This window comes from Alligator sinensis, unplaced genomic scaffold, assembly GCF_000455745.1.
Source record: "Alligator sinensis unplaced genomic scaffold, ASM45574v1 scaffold93_1, whole genome shotgun sequence".
In the NCBI taxonomy this organism is placed as follows: domain Eukaryota; kingdom Metazoa; phylum Chordata; order Crocodylia; family Alligatoridae; genus Alligator; species Alligator sinensis.
This window is the reverse complement of record NW_005842243.1, coordinates 48116-69087: the sequence shown is the minus strand read 5'-3', so window position 1 is coordinate 69087 and position 20972 is coordinate 48116. Positions and strand designations below refer to the sequence as shown.

The 20972-nt window shown below is 45.4% G+C and overlaps 1 protein-coding gene across 3 annotated transcripts in view; it reads right to left on the bottom strand.

The window, feature by feature from the left end:
• Nucleotides 1–20972, bottom strand: part of TSNAX (translin associated factor X) — a 55592-nt gene that overhangs the window by 26637 nt on the left and 7983 nt on the right. For 2 of the 3 annotated variants that reach the window (XM_025208656.1, XM_006027444.3), the window contains 3 exons: nt 14864–14971; nt 9779–9893; nt 7491–7621 (listed from right to left, as the gene is read on the bottom strand). In XM_025208656.1, the coding sequence (XP_025064441.1) occupies nt 7491–7621; nt 9779–9893; nt 14864–14971 (354 nt within the window). Of the gene's footprint in view, nt 1–7490; nt 7622–9778; nt 9894–14863; nt 14972–18280; nt 18351–20972 lie in introns of those variants that run through there. The other variant, XM_006027443.3, reaches the window with a different exon arrangement.

Genomic DNA, 20972 nt, shown 5'->3' with positions numbered 1-20972 from the left:
AGCGACCAAAACGCTGGCTTGCGTCCATAGATGCTTCTCAAGCAAATCCCGGGACGTCATTCTCCCCCTGTACTCGGCCTTAGTGAGGCCGCAGCTGGAATACTGTGTCCAGTTTTGGGCTCCACAATTCAAAAAGGATGTGGAGAAGCTTGAGAGAGTCCAGAGAAGAGCCACGCGCATGATCAGAGGTCAGGGAAGCAGACCCTACGATGACAGGCTGAGAGCCGTGGGGCTCTTTAGCCTGAAAAAGCGCAGGCTTAGGGGTGATCTGATGGCCACCTACAAGTTTATCAGGGGTGACCACCAGTATCTGGGGGAACGTTTGTTCACCAGAGCGCCCCAAGGGATGACGAGGTCGAATGGTCACAAACTACTTCAAGATCGTTTCAGGCTGGACATAAGGAAGAACTTCTTTACTGTCCGAGCCCCCAAGGTCTGGAACAGCCTGCCACCGGAGGTGGTTCAAGCGCCTTCATTGAACACCTTCAAGATGAAACTGGATGCTTATCTTGCTGGGATCCTATGACCCCAGCTGACTTCCTGCCCTTTGGGTGGGGGGCTGGACTCGATGATCTTCCGAGGTCCCTTCCAGCCCTGATGTCTATGAAATCTATGAAAATCTATAGCAAGGATGAAACAGGTCTATGTTCCTCCTCTAGAAGTGTAATCTATTGCATCTGCCCACTTGTCTATAAAAAGACTGATGACAAAGTCTTCGGTTACTTTGCGTAACAGATGAGGAGGGACTGGTGCAAGAATTTAACCCTGCACATCTCAATAATAGGAAAGACATGAAGTAGCATGCATCCTAATCCTCCACTATTCATAGTTTCATTGTTGTTAGGGGCTGGAAGGGACCTTACAGATCATCCGGTCCAACCCTCCTGCACTTGGGCAGGAAAGACCACTAGAATCAGATGACCCCAGCAAGATGGGTGTCAAGACACTTATTCCTCAGGGTTTGGGTTCTCTGGCTTCAGTAAAGCAAAAATGAAGGGAAGGAAGTGGTGTGTACAGCACTGTGGCAAATTTACATCCTACAGAACACACCCAAGGGTAGAGGACTGGTGGTCTTAGGATGTGTTACCTCCTCACATATGGTGACTAGAAGAGGCTGCAGCTGCCAGAGACAGTGAGTCACCAGCACAGGCAGTGGACCTGTAACTTCCTCCAAGGGAGGTTTGCAGCACTTCTAACTTTTTAACCATTTGGTCTTGCCTGTCCTATCCTAGACACACTAATAAAATGGCTGAGATGTCTTTAAGACTTCAACATGATTCAAGGGACAGTCATTCTGAATTCTTTCTAATTCTTTTTTTAATTTCCCAGTTCCTAAAAGAGAATCCTTCCAAATGGGTATTTTGACTTGTTTGTAATAGGATTTTTCATTCCCATTTAATATCTGATAGGGTCTTACAGTAAGGCAGAGACTGACATATTATAAAGGGGAAAATGACTGAAGAAAGGCTGCCAAAGCCAGAGAAAATCCAAAAAGACAAAACAATTTTTGGTATTGATTTCTTTCACATAAAGGAGCTACTTGTATTTATAGCAAGTTTACAAGGCATTCCATGCAAAAATGTCATTTGTCACCTTTGCAAAGACATACTGAAAGTGTATTTCACCGAGTCTTGTTTTCTCTCTTAGAATATTCTTTCAGGAGAATATCAGGTTTGCTCACTTGCTTCCTCACCCCCACTTCAGAGTTGCTCAAAGGTTCCAAACTGGATGAAGTCACTGAGTCCTGACACACGGGGAATGCTGCTAAGTTATTTTCCCTGATAGCAACGTGGAACAAAGCCCTTAAATGTTATGCGCATGACAAGGTACACTGGTGAACATTATGTTCTCTAGAAAGGTTGGAACACAAATCAGAAGGGCTACGAGCAGCACAGACTACACTGGTGAAGTTTACAAATCTCCATGAGATCTTAAGTAGTTCTTTACTTCAGATGCCAGGTCATAAATACCTGAGAACTACAAATAAGGATTCATAACTGTTATAAGCACTACCATAGATCAGCCAAAAAAGGCAACTTACATTTCTAAGTTCCAAACACAGAATTAAATTTTTGTAATATATTCACAGAAAATGGGAGCTGGGAAGGGACCTCAGGAGGTTCAGTCCAACCCCCTGCTCAAGGCAAGTTTGTCCATGACTAAACCATTCCAGTCTAAAATGAGATTGACTAGCCTGCTCTGAAAAACTTACAAGGATAGAGATTCCCCAATCCTCTAAGTAGTCTGTTTCAAAACTTTACAATTCTCACAGTTAGAAATGTCTTCCTAATATTCAACCTAAATTTCCTGTGCCATAATTTACATTAATTACAGAGTATTCTCTGCGGCTGAAGAAGACAGGACATCACCATCCTCTCTCTAACAGCTCTTCAAGTATTTAAACTCATCAAACTATCCCCTAGTCTTCTCTTCTCCAGACTAAATAATTCGTTTTTCCAACTTTTTCTTGTAAGTCATGTTTTCTAGACCTCTAATCATTTTTGTTGCCCTCTGCTAGACTCATCCCAGTTTGTCCACATCTTTCTTGGAATGCAGAGCCCAAAACTGAACAGGTGAGTACTGCAGGTGAGGCTTCCTCAGTACTGAACAGTGGAAGAATCACTTCCCTTTCTGCAGTACTGAACCAGCTGTTCCCCGATTTGTGTTTGTACATTTAATAGTTCTATCCTAAATGCAGGTATTTGTCATTGTCCTTATTGAATTTCATCTGATTAATTTTGGACCATTTTTCCAGCTTATAAATAATTCTGAATCCTGACCCTATTCTGCAGAACAGGGGTGGCCAACCTTTTTGGCAGGTGTGCCATGCCACAAGCTCCCCCTCCCTGCATATGCCACTCTGATCCTGTCGTCCCAGAGGCACACTAATAGAATTTGCATCCTGGGGTGCCATAATTAAGGCAGAAGGGCTCATGTGTTTGGCACTGTAACAACTGCAGTTTTACATGGTGAGAGAGCACTTAATTTGGTAGCAGCTGCAAGGTCAGAGAAGTCTTAACCTGGCTCCTGGCACTGCCATTTCTTGCAGAAGCATCCTACCACTGCTCCGCTCTGTGTGGCTGGAGATTTGAGCCCTACTGCCTCCATTCCAAAGCCCCCACATTGAGTGCCCAAAGCTTGCATGCTACGCACAGTGGCTGCCTGCAGCGCACATACTGCAGGCTGGTCACAGTGATGCTCTGCGCTGCTCGAGCTGAAAATTAAAGAGAATAATAAAGTAAAAGCACTTCTTGTAAACATTTGAAAGAGGCCTGGAAAACCACTGCAGTGCACTGATTGTGCATGGAGTCTTTGCACGGCAGCCTCAGCACCTGAGGGCTCCCCGTCCATTATCAGCAGTGATCGCTTTATTACTTTATGGCCACAGCAGTAACAGGTGTTTTTACCTTGTGACAGCCCCATTTGAGGCACCTTGTGAGGCTGTGTCTGAAGGTACTTTCAGTGATAGGTTTTCCACATGCCCAGTGACAGCTTCAGGGCCTATGCCTCTCATGGAACAGAACAAGCAGGCCCTGTCCTCCTGACAGGATGCTGCCTTCAGTACCAAATCCATTGTATCAGCTGGTGCCTACATGCCCAAGGATGGAGCAGCACTCCAGCATCTGCAAGGCCTTGTGACATGACATTTTTAGAGCCCATGATACTGACAGGGGGACTTGCAGCCATGGGCAACTGCCTGTGAGTACCTTGTTCCCCCCACTTAGTGGGCAGTATCTTCATCACAAAATGTTTTATTGTGACTCCCAGTTGCACCCTTGGAGCCCAGCTACGCAGCATCCTCAGGGTGCTGGAGATTCCATGGGGCAGTGGGACAAGGTGACCCTGAGGGCTGGCTCTCAAGAGGATTCTGATGTCACAATGGCATGCAGTGGGGCTAACTCACTGTGGAAGCAGTGACACTAGAATCCTGGGTCCACATGTAACTGGGGACACCCTGGATAGAGGGCATAGTGTGGGGTGGCACTGGGGAGCAAGGGGCTGCATGAGGGGCATTGTACTGGGCTGTTACTCCCTCAGCCAGGCCCAGGAGCCAGCCTTCCCCCCTTTCCTACTTCAAACTAAATAGAAAAGCAAAACATCAACAGAACCTCACCCATCCCTCTTGCCTCTTTTATGCAGGGCAAGGGCTCCACCGCAGTGCTTCAGTGCCACTTTTCTTCTCAGCTTCCCTCCCTCCCCACTATCATGTCTGGGAGCTTTTAACTTACTCTAGAGCCAGCCAATCATCCCCACCAGCTGGCCCCTTGCAGCCCTTGAGCCATGCACCTTGTTACAGGCGTCCTGCTGTGTTTCTGGGGTCACTCAGCATGGTGGGCTTGGCAAGTGGCAGTGACAGGGGTGGTCTCACTCTGGTCTCCCTGGACTTGGAGCTTGCTGGTCCTGGTCTAGGACTGCTTGGTTGGGCTGGGCCTAGGCAGAGGCATAATGAACAAGTTTTGAACTCTGCCCAAAACACCCCTGTGCCATGAGGTGTGTGGAGGGCTGCCAAATGCTGGAAATTGAGGAGAGGGAAGGGGTGTGGTCAGTCTTACCTGTCTAGGGGAAGCAAAGACCTGACCTGCTGCTCCTGCACCTGGCTCCTTTTTCTGGGCAGTGCTGGGATGATCTGCCCCCATCTCCCCCCACAACAAGCAGCACCAAGCTGTTCCATTCCCCACTACCTCCTCTCCATCCTTTCTGCAGGGAGGTACATGGCTGTTCCACTCTCCCTGCACTCTCTGTTCCAGAGGCATGGGGCTGTTTCACTTTCCACCCCACATCTCTCTGGTCACCTCACTTGCTCAGTGGTACAGGGCAGTTCCTGGCTAGCTCAGCTAGGCCAAGTTCACTATGGAGTGGCCAAACAGGTGAGTGGGGTGCAGTGGGTGGGATGGGCTCTACCACCCTGGCTCCTGCTGGCCTCCCAGTGCGGGCAGCACAGCCCCAGAGAGCCACAAAACATCCCTCCAACCCCAGACACTACCCTGCCCTGCCCTCCCCTTCTCCCTTGTAGCCTTGCCCACACTTGGATGTGCATGCCACTTGTGGCATGTATGCTGTGGGTTGACCACCCCTGCTCCAAAGTGTCCATGTCTCTACCCAGCTTGGTGTTATCTGCAAATTTGCTAACTGTGCACTCAATTCCATCCTCCAAATCAGGGCTGTTCCACTTCAGAGTGGCTAGGGGCTGCACAGTGCACCAGCTACAGGCCCTCAGCTGCCCACTTCATAGGCTTCACGTGCAAGGCGGCTGCACAGGCTCCCTGGAACCCTAGCAATGTACAGCTCCCCCCTCCCTGCCCACACTAGCAACACAAATCCCACACAAGGCTAGAAGCCCTTTCCACTATTACCACAGCACGGGTAAACTGCTACCGTTGCACAGGTGATCCCCATCCTCCTGCCACGCAAGCAGTGTGAACACTCACTCTCAGACCCCTCCCTCTGGTGCTGCTGCTGCACAGGCAGCGAGCTCACCAGGCCTCTAACCATGCTGCCCTACCCCAGAGACTCCAGCCACCACTGCAGCACTAGGCCTAACAGGGGGAGTGGTGACCAAGTGGGAGTCTGTGGGCTGCACATTAACCCCTCACAGGCCAGATGCAGTCTATGGGCTGTCAGCAGGACAGCCCTGCTCCAAATCATTAATGAAGATATTGAACAATACTGGACCCCAACCTGAACCAGCCTCCTGGAGATCTCCATTCAATACCTCCTCTCAGTTAGACATCAACCAATGGTGATCCAACTGGGTTGGCAGTATACCAACAGGCCAGCAATTCTTAGCCAGTGTGCCACAGCACCCTAGAGTGCTGCAAGACCCTTTTAAAGGGTGCTGTACAATTAGCACTGTTAGGTGTGCAAACACCTACACATGATTCGCAAGATAAACCCAGAGATTTCAAATAGTGTCATACATTCTGACTCTGTGGTTTTTCTGAGTTGTCTGCAACAGAAATACCCTAGTCTTTTTCCATAGCCAAAAAAGAAGTTAAAAAGCTCAGAGCTGGAATTTTATGAGAGCTGTCTTCAGTCTAAAAGGGTTGAGAACCTCTGAATTAGGTGGTATGCAGTTGCTTCATTCCTTACAACTTCTTTGGGCATTTGCTTTCTAAGACTACAGAGCAAATTAAATTTAGAATACTATATTCTGAGTGACATTAAAATATGCATATGCAAAGTAGTTTCTTTTGAGAATCAACCACTTTGTAACTGGAATAAAACAAATACATTATTGATAAGTAGCAGCAACATTAAATACAGGTCAGTGGAAGACTATAATATGGCATACTGATACATTTCAAAGGCAGAAGGGCCAAGTTAAGGTTTCATCTTAAAAGTTACTAAAGTTTGGTATTTCAACTTTTACAAAGTTCATGATCATCAGAAGTATAGATCCACAACCTTAATGTTTTATTTCTACAGGTTTTGTAAATTACATGTCTTTACAGGTATTTCTGAAAACTGGTAACAAAATGTAACTTCAAAGATTTCCATTGGCAAACTAACTTGGTCATTAAAGAATACACCTTTGACCTTTTACTCAAATAAAACTTCCAGTAATGTCAAGAGTAGGTTTTTTTTCTGAATGAAGAATGATAAAAAGTTATATAGTCAAAAACTACCTTAAAATAAAGACGTGAGAAGCCTGGGAGGTCCTGTCTCAATGGCCTGGCTATTAAAATATAAAGTGCAATTTTACTTATACACTTCTCTAAGCTAACATAGCTTTAGATAACATCCAGGTTGTACTAACTACCAATGTATCAGCACATCAGAGATAAGAATGTAAGACTGGAAGGAGCCTCCTGATCCATCAAGTCCAGTTGCCAGTGTATAGACAACTTTTGAAATTGTTTATGAAAAGGGCTATCATTTACACACAAAAGTGGAAATTGACGCATTTCTTTGAATGGTGGTGTGCAGCAGAGTTAGTGTTTGATATCCATACTGCGATTAAATATTTGAGCCTTATGAAAAATGACCAAAAGTGTTTAATGACCAAAAAAAGGAGGAGTCACAATTTGAGTTGTAAACTACAAACGAGCCAGCGATGTAGCTGTTCTGCTACACATGAAACACTGACCCAGAATCAGGTCATTACAAATGATTTAACACCAGGTTAAACATTCAGTGCATTAGGGTAAGAGGTGTCTTCCCTTCTGTCTATGCTCCCAGTCCCAAGATGAATGGCTCTCAACACTGAGACCTGCCCCTTGCTGGAGTGCACTGAGGTATTATTACGTTTAGTGGGGATTCTAATTTAGAGGCATTCAACAAATGTCTGAACCTGTGGTCCCTCTTGTGCTGAGCAGGATTACTATTGCAACAACATAACATCAGTAGGGTAAAACTAATCTCTCTCACAGCAGTCTAAAGAGCCAAATTCAGACCCAGTGTATGAAGATGCATCCCACTGAAATAAAGAAATTGCATTTAAATTAAAGTTGGCCCAAGATGTACACTTATCTATTTGAATATAGACTTACCTGGAGAGATGGCTCTGTGGAATTGATACATGTCCTCTCCTGTTAATTCTTGTGCTACTTGCTTAATCTTCTGTCGGACAGCATCTAATTTGACCTCAGATTCATTTAGTATTTCTTCTCTGTTAGGGGAACTGTGACCACAAAATACAAGTCAAATTATAATATGGAAACAGTTGGAACACCAGCAGAGTGAAATAGTTACACACTTCATTGTATGCTAGCCAACATGTATTTAATTAGTTCAGTTAAAAAAAAAGAAGCAAATATGTTGAATGGAACAAACTTTGAACTTTTCTTTTGAATCAGGATAAACTACCTCTGAAATCCAGAGCACATTCTAAACGTGTGATTCTCTCTTGCCCTCAAGATCATCAACAAGCTAAATTCAGTCTTATTTGCAGAGTACTCATTTCAGCCTGAAGCTTTTCTGACTAAAGTAGAAAAATTGAGGAAATCCATAAGATTCAAAATAAGTAGATAAAAAAAATTGTGTAAGTCTTCTCTACCTCAAAATCTACAGTGTTTTGCAACAAACTGAACAGCTCATTTATAAAAGGATTCACTATATAAATTATATTTTAGGCAGTACTTGTGAAATATGTCACTAAGGACACCTTTAAAAGAGCAGTTGCTAAATCAAGGAGTCACAATCCCTAAAGAAATTCAATTAAAGTGGTGGGTCTCAGACCAGGATTAGAGCTGTAAGCCCAGAAGTAGGGTCACCATGGCAAAAAATTGGAAATTGCTGCTCTGAAACATCTAATATATACCTATTGTTAGATGACATTTTATACCTGACACTAGATATACTGGTTTCTCTAATGTACTGCAGAGTCCCACCATTTACATGGCATTCATGGCTTACAACACGTTTTAAATTATTATTCTGTGAATAGCTTTGTTTTGTACAAATGTTTAAAAATCATGGGAATTCAGAAATGAGTCTTAACTATTCAGTGGAGAGCTCGAGAGAGAAACTTAGGCAGTTTGCAGATGCGGGGGGCGGGGGGATAACAGTGCTTTACTTTAAACTCTGAGCACCCCCGCGCCAGCCCAGCACATGTTCAGAAGAGGCAGGATGTTAGCTACACCTGGCTTTCCCAACATCCGTATAGATCGAGCATGTTAGTGGGGCTTTTTTGGCACTTTTATCTGATAGCAGATTGAATCAGCTCTAAAGTGGCAAAAACCTCACTAAAGTACCTGATCTATACAGACGCTGCAGAGTCAGGTCAAACTAACATGCTGCTGCTTCCAGTAAAGCATGGGGGGGGGTTCCCCCCACATGTTTGTCAGCACCCAAGATGTACAGAAAATCACCATCTCATAGGAAATGGGATTTTCTGATGAAAGTGAATCTAAAAGCTTACACAGACAAAGAGAAAGTTCTACAACAAAGCACCTATTTGTAAGCTGAGTCAATACACAAGTCCTTCCCAACATTTTTATGCCCTGCTCAGCAACAGTGGGACTGCTCAAAGCAGGTCTGGAAAATATCAAGAATAGAAGACAGTTGCTGCCAAACCCTTATTTACAATTGTGCACACACTGCTCATACCATTGTGTAGCGGCCCTGGGAGTAATATCAGTGGGAAATATTAGAGAAAAAGACTTTTACAGACAAGCCCGATGGTTGAAATGGCATCTATAATTCTCCAGGTAAACTCTGTATACAAGAAGCTGTAGCAAGCCTCAATTTTTCCCACTATTCTTCCACAGTAGCTGCTAATTTGAATGATCATTTGAAAGAATAAACACACAAACATTAAGGTACCCCACAAGGGAGAATAAAGACCCTTCTTAGGATCCAGCATATAAGTGGTTATAAGTAGAACTTGCATTCCGTGCCCTTCATACTAGTGACCCAGGGTGGGGCTATAAAAATGGGGAAACTCTTGCCTGAGACAAACTAACCTAAAGGGGAAGGGTGTATCCTCTCCCCTCCCAGTTCACTGGAAGCTGAAAAGACCTCTGTTGGCTCTTACCAAGGATTCTGTGTTAATCTGATCCTGTTTTGGACTATTCTTTATTCCAATAGAGGCAGGCACTAAGGAAATGGACTTGAAATGAACTAGCATCTAGCTCTTATTTAGTTCCTTGACTGCATTGTGTCCACCCCACTTATGTACAGTCCTAAAGGAAACAAAACAACACAACTTATGGGAAATGAACTAAGTTTGCATTCCTCTTCCTTGAAGGTGCTCTTATCAGAATATTACTCAAACAGAAAAAAACAAGGCAATAAATTTGGGGTCAGCATGGAAATGAGAACTAATGTAGTAACTCACCTAGTAATCCGGTGAAGTAGAAATATTGTCCTTTTACTTTCTATAGTTATATCACGACTAAGCTTCACAAGTCTTTCATATTTATCATGTCTTGTATCAAGCTCAAGTTGAAATGCTGAGAACAGAATGCAAACAATCACAATGTGGTCCTGATGTATGTGTGAATGTGTAATTCATTTCAACAGCATAAGTATTCTGTTACTATCCAGCCTGGGTAACAATGACTTTGCTGTTAACCTCCCATAATCTTCATATTTTGTGTTTAATTTTTTTTTTTTTTTTAAACATATGGAGGTCATGTCATTTCAAACCTTTACCAAATTATACAACAGTGAAAGTACAATAAAAGTTATTAAAGTTAAGACAAAGAGATATGCAGGGAGTACATTCATGTCTCCTTCAATGCATGTTTGACTGCCCTCTGCTGGATTGAATATATGCATATGGCTGCAGACTAGTATAGAGGATGTCAAGGCTATAATACCAAGGGAATTAAAAACAGCTTTAAAAAATACAGGTTTTTTATTTCAGATTTTATTTAAATGTGTCATTATTTACATCTTAATTTAAATATCTTATTAAAATACCTGTTTATAATTAAATTTGAAATCTTGGCAACTAAGATTAAAATCTCAGTGTGCTATAATCCAATAAAATCATGTACATACATTTTAATATTAATACACTGCATCATTGAACCTTCCTGTTTTAATATGTCAAAAGGTGTTGCAGCTCCAAAGAGAATCATGTAGAGACTTCAATTTCTGAGGTCAACTAAACTTTATAAATGTGCATTCAGTCCTACAGGTGTACCAATATATTGGTCCATATCGGATTGGCCCCGATAAAAGGAAAATTGACATTATTGGCAATTGGGGTTTTTTTGGCCAGTGTAACCAATAACGTCACCAATAAATGCTGAATGCATGAATGCAGCCGCAGCATGCGCGTGGCCAGGAACACAGCCCAGCAGCTTGGAGAGCAGTGCCCAGCTGGTAAGTGGGGGGAGGAGGCGGCAAACTGAGGCTCCCACAGTGAGGGAGGGAGTAGGGCTAGAGCTGGCACTGCCCAGGCATGGCAGACCCATGGGCAACTTGCCGCTGAGAGCACCCCTGGGGAAGGCACGGGGGGCATGTGCCCCCCAGATCTGTGCACAGGGTGAGGGCAGGTTGCGGGCTCAGGGCCAGGGGCTGAGCCAGCCTCTCCCCAGTCGGGGGGGGTGGGGTGGACAGCAGCAGTGCTAGAAGGGGGGCTATAGCAAATTTTGGGGGGACCCTGTAGCGCCTCCTCCTGGGGCTGCCACTGCCTGTCCCTAGCACAGCCCCTGCCCAACCCCCCGCCCTGCCAGGAAAAGGCCAGCATAGCCCCTGGCCCCATGCCCACAGCAAGCAGCCTGCCCTTACCCTGCACACATATCTGGGAGGCACATGCATCTCCTAGAGTGCATGCAGTGGCAGGGAGCTACCCCTCCCTGCACTCCCCAGATGAGTTGCCTATGGCTCCATCCTGCACCCCACCCAGGCAGCTCCTACCCCTGTCCCAGCCCCAAGCCCTCCCTCACTGCCGTGGCCTCAATCAGCACCCCCCATTCCGCCCCAAATTACCAGCCAGACGCTGCTCTCCAAGTTGCTGGGCTGCATATTGGCTATTGGTTCAGTATCAGCCAATATGGCTGGTTAATAATCAGCCATTGGTATCGCCAAAAAAATCTTTATTGGTGCACCCCTATTCAGTACCTATTTCTTCATTTTTTTTATGATGTAGCTACTGCTGCTTTTTTCCAAGTCTCAATATAAAACAAAAACAAAAGAAAAGCTTTTGCCTTACTGTAGTTACTTCTGGTTCCAATTTATCTAGCAGGCAGAAACAGAACATTTTATTTGCTCTATATCATCAAAAATTGAGGAACTGAACAGAATTGAAAAAGTTCTTCTCTTCCAATCTATTCACAAAAATGATGTGATCTACTAACTCTAAACATTTGAAAAGAAGCCAGCTTTTTAAACATGTGAAGGCAAGGAGCCAGATTTTTAAAGACACTTAGGCACCTAGACAGAGACAGATGCCTACCAGGATTTTCAAAAGTGTGTAAGCAGGTTAGGCACTTACCCTGACTTATTTCAGCTCCTACAGATTTCAGGGAGAGTTAGATATGTAATGTGATTACATGCTTTTGAAAAATCCCAGTAGGCTCCTATATGCATCTTTTAGCAATTACATACTTTTTAAAACAGACATAATGTGTTAATTCACTAAATATGCTTAATACAACCTTTGTTTAATTAGCCCATTTAATTTAAAGTCAAGTTTTGATAAACTTATTTTATGTAGGTAGAAGTTTATTAGTTTATTAATAAACTAATTTTAAAAGATGTTTTGCACATTGAATTCCAATTTCCATCACATTACAACCCAACAAAAAAAATGACAAGCAAAAAAAATCATCTAGTATACAAGTGGTGCATTATTCACAATATTCTTACCATAAAAGATATATAAATTTAGATTCTGAATGGATGTATTTTAAGTTTGCAACTCCTTTATATAAACATTAGTAAAAAGTACAATATTTCATATAAATGCTATATTTGCCTGTAAATCAATAAGTTTTCATGTTTATGCCAACCAACCAGAAGACATTTTCCTTTAAGGAAAAAACTGAAAACAACGAATACAAAATAAGATTAAATCATTTGGGGTCCTGGTTTTCTCTGTTTTAAAAATTGCACTCTTTGATTTTCTCTGATAAAAAAAAAAATTGCAAATTCTTGGATTAAACCAAAATCCGTGTTTTTTCTGTGATTAAAATGAAATGTCACTATGTATATAATTATGAGTAGATCACAACATTTTATTGATACATTTACAATTTTAAAGCAATCTGGAAGCCTACCAGTGCCTCAATTACTGTAATAAAATAAATTCTAAATGTCTATAAATTTTGGCATTTGATTTGGCAGTTTTATTATGAAAAAAATCAGAGCTCCCTGCCCCCTTTACTCACCAGGACATGGGTCCAGCTGCGGCTTCCCTCCCCAACCCCAACTGTTTTGTGGCACTGAGCAGCCCTGATATGCCATGCCACTGCCCCTCCCTCCCCACCCACAGCCCCCTGTCCCTCCAGCCCTGCCAGAGGGGGCCCCCAGCTGCCAGGGCTACGGGGCTAGGGACCTAGGTCTGCAGCCCCAGGACCCCCGCAGCAGCACCCGAGCCCCAGTTGTTGGCTGTGGGAGGCGGTGGCTGCTGCAGTGGAGCCCAGCTCACCCTTCCCCACAGGCGGAACGGCTGAAGTGGAGCCTGTTGTGAGGAACGGAGGGGGGGGCAGATGTGGGCTGGCGGCTGCGGGTTTGGGCCTTCCCACCCTGTTTTTCTCCTCCTGGGGGCCTTTGTGGCCCAGTGAGCAGGACCTGGTGCAGAAGCGCAGAGCTGGGCAGGGAGCCTCGCGCCACAATGGCAAGGTACCTCGTGCCCATCTAGAAGCAGCAGGGGGACACCCCAGCCCTGGGCATGAAGCCCCACACACCACCCTAGCTGGGCAGTGCCCCCAACCTTACCCATCTCCCTTCCTCCCTCACTATGAGGGCCTCAATCCCCCATGCACGTGGCACCCCCTAGCTGAACATTCTCCTCCTGTTCCCCCAGCCTCTTGCAGACTGGAATTCTGCCAGCCTGCATAGGGAAACCCACCATTCCCTGCATTTTTCTCCTTGAAAGGAGAAAATCCGCATTTTATTGTGTTTTTCTGTGCCAAATGGAAAATACGGATCATTGAAAATCACTTATTTAAGTTAAGGTTACTTGCTTGCTGATTTAAATCATACTTAAAATCCATGATTCAAAAACCACTTTGATTCAAATCAATACACTCCACATAATAGAAATGAACTAAGGAAACCTAAAAGGGGGAAGGAAGAAGAGAGAGAGGTATGAATACTGAGAATCAGATAAAAGAATAAGAATTTTTTTAACTTTTTTTCTTTCTGATATCACAATCCAAATATGGTGCATCTTTCATACATAATAGTTATTTCTCTATTTGTAATTCTCCCTTTGAACAGGTCTTATCTACATTTACCTGCCCCTGCTGCTAAAAGTTCATGTGGCAAGCAGCAGATGCCGCATGCTTCTGGTAGCTCCACATGTTTTCTTTCACTACAGCAGTTGTGGCACCAAAGCACGTAGTGAACTCTGGAAAGGGACCAACTACTAAACAAACCAAAGCTGAAAGCATGGAAGCACTTACCTGTGCCTTCAGCCAACTGCCAGGAAGAGATATTAAGAGGCTTGATGACAGAATAACTAGTGAAAAATCCATTTTAAAGTTAGATATATATTCATACCTGCCTCTGCTACCAAATTTCTGGCAGCTGGCAACAGCTACGACTGCCAAGCTACCAGAGTATGTGCACACTCAAGTGCTGGTGAAGTCACAGAACTTCCAGAACTCGGCAGCTCCATTATCTACAAGTACATTCAACCAGCTGCAATATGGCAACAGAAGCCTCTGGAGAGCTGATATAGCTGCTGGTAGTGGAGGGTTCTGCTGTTGCAGAGGGGCTTTGAGCATGAATGCACTCCAAGTTTTGCCAACAGAACCGAAGTTTGGCTGGCAAAACTTTGTAGTGTAGACTAAGCCCAGCAAAGTATACCAGGGGGATTGCTGCTACTTTTTTAAGTGGAGCAGACAGTGCCCCAGGTGTGGATGCGGATATGCCAACAAGAGCTCATCTGCCAAGAGAGTGATCTGACAGGCACTCTGTGCTCAAGTGTACATCTAACACCTCTCCCAACTCTACAGTTGGTTCAATAAAGGACAACACCAACAAATCCTTGCTTCTTACAAAGATCAGTGGGAAGAGCTTTGTGGCTCTTTTTTCTAAGCAAAGTGAACTTCCCACCACCACACCATTCTTAGAATCTGCTGGCTCACAAAGTAAGGCTTCTGTCCAGATTTAAATATATAGGTGTTTTACCAAATTTCAGTTTTGCCTTGATACCACTGTTTATCATACCACAACTAAATATTTTCTCCTACCAATTCTTATTGTATACATTTTTACGACCTGGGATTCAACATTTACTTACACTTAAAAGATATCATCAAAGCTGAAGATGAAGTAACATTCTCTTTATCCTCTCTCCTTTGACCATGGGGGAAATTGTCATGCTTTCGTTTCCTGAACCCCCCTGACCCTATAAATAGAAAATATACATAAGTAAAATTTATATATCATCATTACATTTTTTGTAACAGCTTGACCAAGATGACATAGCACTTGTTTCAGAAATTGCTTTGATTCTACCCATTGTTCAGTATTTTATAGCAGCAATTTTTCCACAGTAGGTAACCTCAATTTCATCCAGTTTACTGTAGAGTACTATAGAAAATATTAAAAACTGAAGTCCTATTTGGTTTGTATGGCATTATTAACTTTGTTATTATCCCACTGAAAAGAGAAGCACAACCCCTACAAATTTCAATGGATCCATGAGGGGGCACCTAAAGATGCTAAGGCTTTTTCCAGAGAAGTGGAAAGTTACTCTGGGTCCCTTCACAAAATTTCCCTTCTACAAACAGTTAGTTGAATTTGTTTAGTGCTATACGTTTATAAGGCCTAACCTTGCAAACTCTTAACCCCATTGAAGTCAATGTCACGCCTTGTGTGAACAAAAGACTACAGAATTGGACCCACAGTTTGAAGAGACCTTTCAAATAAAAATAACCCTATTACTGTAGTTACAAGCATCTCATTGGCATGCTCATAAGACTCTGGTCTTCAGAGGAGACCCAGCCAAAGAAGCAATGTAAGTAACTGTTACTGATTAATGGTATTCATTTTTATTTCTTATTATGCCCCCTCTCAGCTCCCCATGCTCTGACGAGCACATTTGTCCTCGTCTCCCCTTCCCACTCACTGGTGTAATGTTTTCCCTGTTATACTGTTCCCTAACACTGAACTTCCAGGTCTCTTGCTCTGCACAAAATGGTGTCACTTTTTCTCTTTAAAATCCTCTCTCAACCAATTTCTTACAACTTGTATTTTAACTTTGACATGCACTCCTGTGGTGTTTAATCCTCTTGCCTTCCCCTGCTTTCACTTATAAGCCTATGTAAACTCACATAATCTTCATTTGCATTTGTTCCTCCCTCACAATATCCCGTTCCCTTGTCAGACAGGAAGATGCGAAGCACAAAGCTATCCTAGGTACTAATGCTGCACCTACTCTAATAAGTTATACTGACATGGGGGGTGGAGACTCCAGCTAAAGTTTTCCTTTTAAAGGAAACAACTTTAGAGCTACAGAAGAAGGGTACACTTCCCACATTTTAATTTATCTGTTTAATATTATCCCAACTCACATATTGATTTTGTTTATTTTTACTGTCTATCCTTACGGTTCCCAAACCAAAAATGAAAGCAGGCCAAGTTACATTGAAAAAGGGCAAGCTAAGAGCCATGGATGACTGGTGCTGCCTTAGTCGGGGGGGGCATGTGCCCCCCTCTCCCCCAGCAACCAGTCAGCCACTGAGGGGGAGTACCCCCATGGCCAATCTCACTGATGGGGGGGTTGTCCCCCGCAGCCAATCGCAAGGTGGCCGATTGCTGCAGCCGCTTCTGAGAGCGCCACAGCACTCCCACTCCCTGGCTAGCGCTTGCAGGAGGGGCGGGGGCGGGCATCAGCACTCCTGCCTGTCCCCCCTGCCCATTGCCTAAGCGGCAAGCGCGGCCAGTCAGGGGGGCACTGGTGCTCTCAGGGTACTCATACACCCCCTACGCGTCGTCACTGCTAAAAGCCAGCACTTTGCCGTCTCTGTCTGGGCCTGAGCTCAAGGTGCCATTACACCTGCAACATCTGAACTTGGCCACAGGCACAACAACCCCTTCAACACAGGGCAGGAAAGGAGATGCTCTGCTCTGTAGGATGGACACCTTCATCTGCTCAGCCACGAGCCTGTGAGCAAGATCCAGTCCCCTCCATGCCATGCCATCCAGCCTGTGGGATGTGGGAAGCCCTAAATATGGAGTGCAGGGCCCATTTGTGGCACATAGGGGGGGTGGGCAGGGACTCCGATTCCAGTCAGGTGGGGGCAATGTGGTGGCCGGGGGCTCAACCCTGAAAGACGGAGGTGGCGTGGGCCCCGATCCATGCCATGGAGCGGCCCCGTGCCATTCACCTAGTTGGAAGTGAAATGGTGCCCTTCCCCTCCACTACCCCCACAAACAAGAGTTCATGACATGCTTCAGCGACAAGAGGGGCCTCTAAACACCAGGTAGAAGGCAGCCCAGGGCCAGAGCTCTGCCAGCCTGCAAGGGAAAAGCCGCAGTTTCCCATGTTCATCTCCTTTCATTTTTAAAGTTTGTTCACAACCCTTTCATATATTCTTGTGACTCACTTTGGGGTCACAACCCACAGATTGAGAAACACTGGTTTAGATGAAGGGTTGTACGGGATGGTTTGGATAGGGATAGTCCTGTCTCAGGCAGGTGGTTGGACTAGATGCCCTGTGGAGGTCCCTTTCAGCCAGAGTTGCCAGGTCTTAAATATGAAATCATCATACTGGAAGCTCAAAATGATGGTATCTGCTGAAAAAAATATCCTATGCTGAAAAAATATGTTAATTAGTCTTTTTCTTATTTATATTGCTCACTGTAAGTTGACAGTAAGCAAGTGAGAATGGGTCATCCAAGCTGAAGCCTTTATTGCAAGGCTAGCAATAAAAGAAGCCTGCTTTTCTCTGATTAAAAAAAAAAAATCCCCAATTTTCAGTTTTAAAAAAGTAACCCAAAATCCACATTTCCCCATGATTAAAACGAAACACCACTAGATAGATAGATAGATAGACAGACTACTGGTGTTTCATTTTAATGGTGGAAACGTGCATTTTAAGTTACTTTTTTTACACCGAAAATTGGGGATTTTTCCTTTTTTTTTTTTTTTTTCAGAGAAAACTAGGCTCCCTGGTCATAAGGGAGCGCTGACAGCAGACCCAAAAGCCGATTAAGCCTCCCTGAGAGGCACTTGGGTTTTGCATGTGCCACATCAATGAGCTGCCTGAAAAATGATTGCACGTGCAGGGTGCATCACAAAAACGTTGACATCCTCGCACAAGCAGGACAATGATGGCAGCCCTGGCCACACTGCTTGCACCCCACTGGCCTGGCCAGGGGTGCTCCTGCCTCATGCAGGGCTGGGCCTAGATGGGAGCCAGCCCCCCCCGTCTCCAGGCAACGCAGGCTGCCGGGCGGCGGGTAGGGGTTGGGTTAGGAGCCTGGCCGCCTCGCGGACGTCACAAAGGGCCACGACGTGGGCGCTGCCACGTGCCGCGAACGCGCCCGCAGAGGGCGGCCGTTGCCGATGTCACAGCTCGGGCCCGTGTGGCAGGGGCCCCCCGAGCCGGGGGCCGCCAGCTGGTCCCGCGCGAGGCAGCCCCCTCCCCTCCCGCGTGACGTCGCCCCCGCCCCAACGTTCCGTGGGGTGGGGGAGGGGCGCGCCAGTCACCTTCCTTGCCGCTCATGGTGGCTCCGCTCCGCTCCGCAGCCCGCGCGCGCCAGGCCCCGCCCCCTCCGAGTTCTCCCCTCCCCTCAGCCCTAACGAGACGTCCACGCAAGCGCCTGAGGACAGGCCAAGAGGCGCGCGGCCCAAGCGGAACCGGCCCGGAGCCCACGGGCCGCTCAGAGAGGAGCTGCCCGGAAGGCAGGGGCTGTCTCGTCCGCCCAAGGCGGTATGCCCTGGGAAATGTCACTGTTTCTGGACAGGCATTTTGTAGGGCAGCTTAGAGAGGGGTCAAGTCAGGACCCCGCGCTTACAGGCCCCGCGGCGGCGCTTTGCATCATGGGGAATGTAGTTCTGGGAGGGGGAGGTGGCGCTGCAGTGGGCGGAGCTGGGAGTGCCTGGAGTGCGCGGCCCTGAGCTGCTCCCGCTCCCCTCGGCGGGGGCTGCCTGGCGCAGCGTCTGTCCCGTCGCTTCTGCGGTGCTTTAGCTATGGGACAAACATGCCTCCTCCCACCGTAGCAAATGCTCCACCTTCACCCACTCGTTCAAAATTAGCTTTTTCTCAGCTTATGAATTATTATAATTCATAATATGATAATGATGATTATTATTTTATTATCCTTGTGATTATCGTGATAGCTATTTTTCATTATTATTTATTATATTGTGATTATTGTGATTATGATGATGATGATTTATTATCAGTATTATTGTGATTATTATGATTATTTTATTATTGTGATTATTATGGTGATAATGATTATTACTTTATTAGTGTGATAATTGTGGTGATAATGATGGTTATTTTATTAATGTGATTATTATGATTATTGTTATCTGACTTGATTCAAAGGGAGCAACCACATTAAGAACTATAAAATGTCTGGGAAGAGAGACGCAGGCATGATACTATAGGAGTCCTGAAACAGACATGAAGTATTAGCGAAATAAAGCAGGAAGGGACCTCCCAAGGGCATCTAGTCCAGTGGTTCTGGATTTTTTTTGTACCAGGACCCATTTGTAAACATCGATGGCCAGTCCCAACCCAGTGCCTCTCACCCCCAACCCACTGCCACCAGGCCTGATCCCCACAGTGTTTGGGGCCAGTTGTAACCCCAAGCAGCCCCTCACGGACTGGAGCTCTGCCAGCCTGCAAGGGAAATGCCGTGGTTTCCCACATTTTTTCTCCTTTAAAAGACAATCCATTTTTAAAGTTTGTTGATCAATTTTTTTTTTTTTAAGTTTGTTCATGACCCTTTCGTATATTCTTGTGACCCATTTTTGGGTTATGACCCATGAAACACTTGATCTAATCCAACCCCCTGCCTGAGGCAGGATCATTCCTAGCCAAACCATCCCAAAAACAAATCCATCGTCTAACCCCCCCATGTTTCTCAGCCAGGGGGCTAGGACACCCTGGGGTGCCACCAGATCTTTTGCAGGGTGCTACCAGGTATGAGGAAATAAGCCAGGCTCAAGTGTGTCCCTGTCTGGACAATCCCCCACCCCTACTGCTCAGCCCCTGCATAAGGAGGTAAGCGCTATAATCTATACATTAGTTTTTGAAAATGGGTGCCGCTCAGTTCACAAAAGTTATGGAGGGCTGCCTCCAGTCCAGAAAGGCTGAGAACCACTGGCCTGACCTCTCAGTAAAACTACAGTCAACCATAATACAACCAGAAGACAGCACCTTTATCTGCCACAGGTAACACAGGGGGACCGTGACAGCCAACATCCTGCAACTGCAAGGGTTGTTAATATACACTTGGGAGATCCCAGGAAGAGGGCCCCCGCTCTAGAGAGGAAGGCAAAACCTCCCCACAGTCCATACTTATCTGACCATGGGGTGAAATTCCTTCTTGACCCCAACCATGGCAATCAGTTTGACCCCGAGTGAAGCCATAAGGTCCTCTAGGCAGGAACCTCCGGGTTTAAACCTGGACCTCTGCGTGATGGCCATTATTTGTCTATCTGACCTTCATCAATGCAGTATCTGAGCATCTATCAGGAATGTATCCGAACCCCATTCTACAGTTGGGAAGCCGAGGCATAGCATTAAACAAGTGGTTTGCCCAAATTCACACAGGAGACCTGTGGCTGAGCCAAGCATTGAAGCCATAGTACAATGTCCTATCTGCTATACCATCCTTCCTCCCCTCAAGTTGTTTAATGTACACAAAGTAATAAAAATGTGTACAAATGAGCTCGACAATCCCTCCTGTCCTGTTAAAGGAGGCACATCCTGCATATCTGGAATTCATATATTCTGGTAACCGGCCACCTCTCTCTGCCTCACTGGTTTCACCTATGCTTTCCCCAGGCTGCCTCATCAACTTCACAGAGGATTATACCTTGATGGCTCTGACAGAAAAGCTGGTTGGAGTTCCATTCACCCCATGGACAATTTGAGAGGATTTACTTTTCTGTCAATCTCAGGGAAGTTTCTGCTGCAGCGTTTTGATTGGGACAACACTGAGATATGGAAAAAAGCAATAAAGTCATTGTAATGCAGGAGCTGCACTAGCACAAGAGCCACTGATGACATACTGGTCTCCGTGTCTCCCCACCCTCTGCATCACCACCATCCTGACAAGAGAGACCAGTAACACCAGTCCTTCTTCATTTCACTACCTTTGGTCACCTTCATCTTGCTGTCGCTGAGTAGGTACCATTAAGGGCATCCCCATCTCTCTAAGCA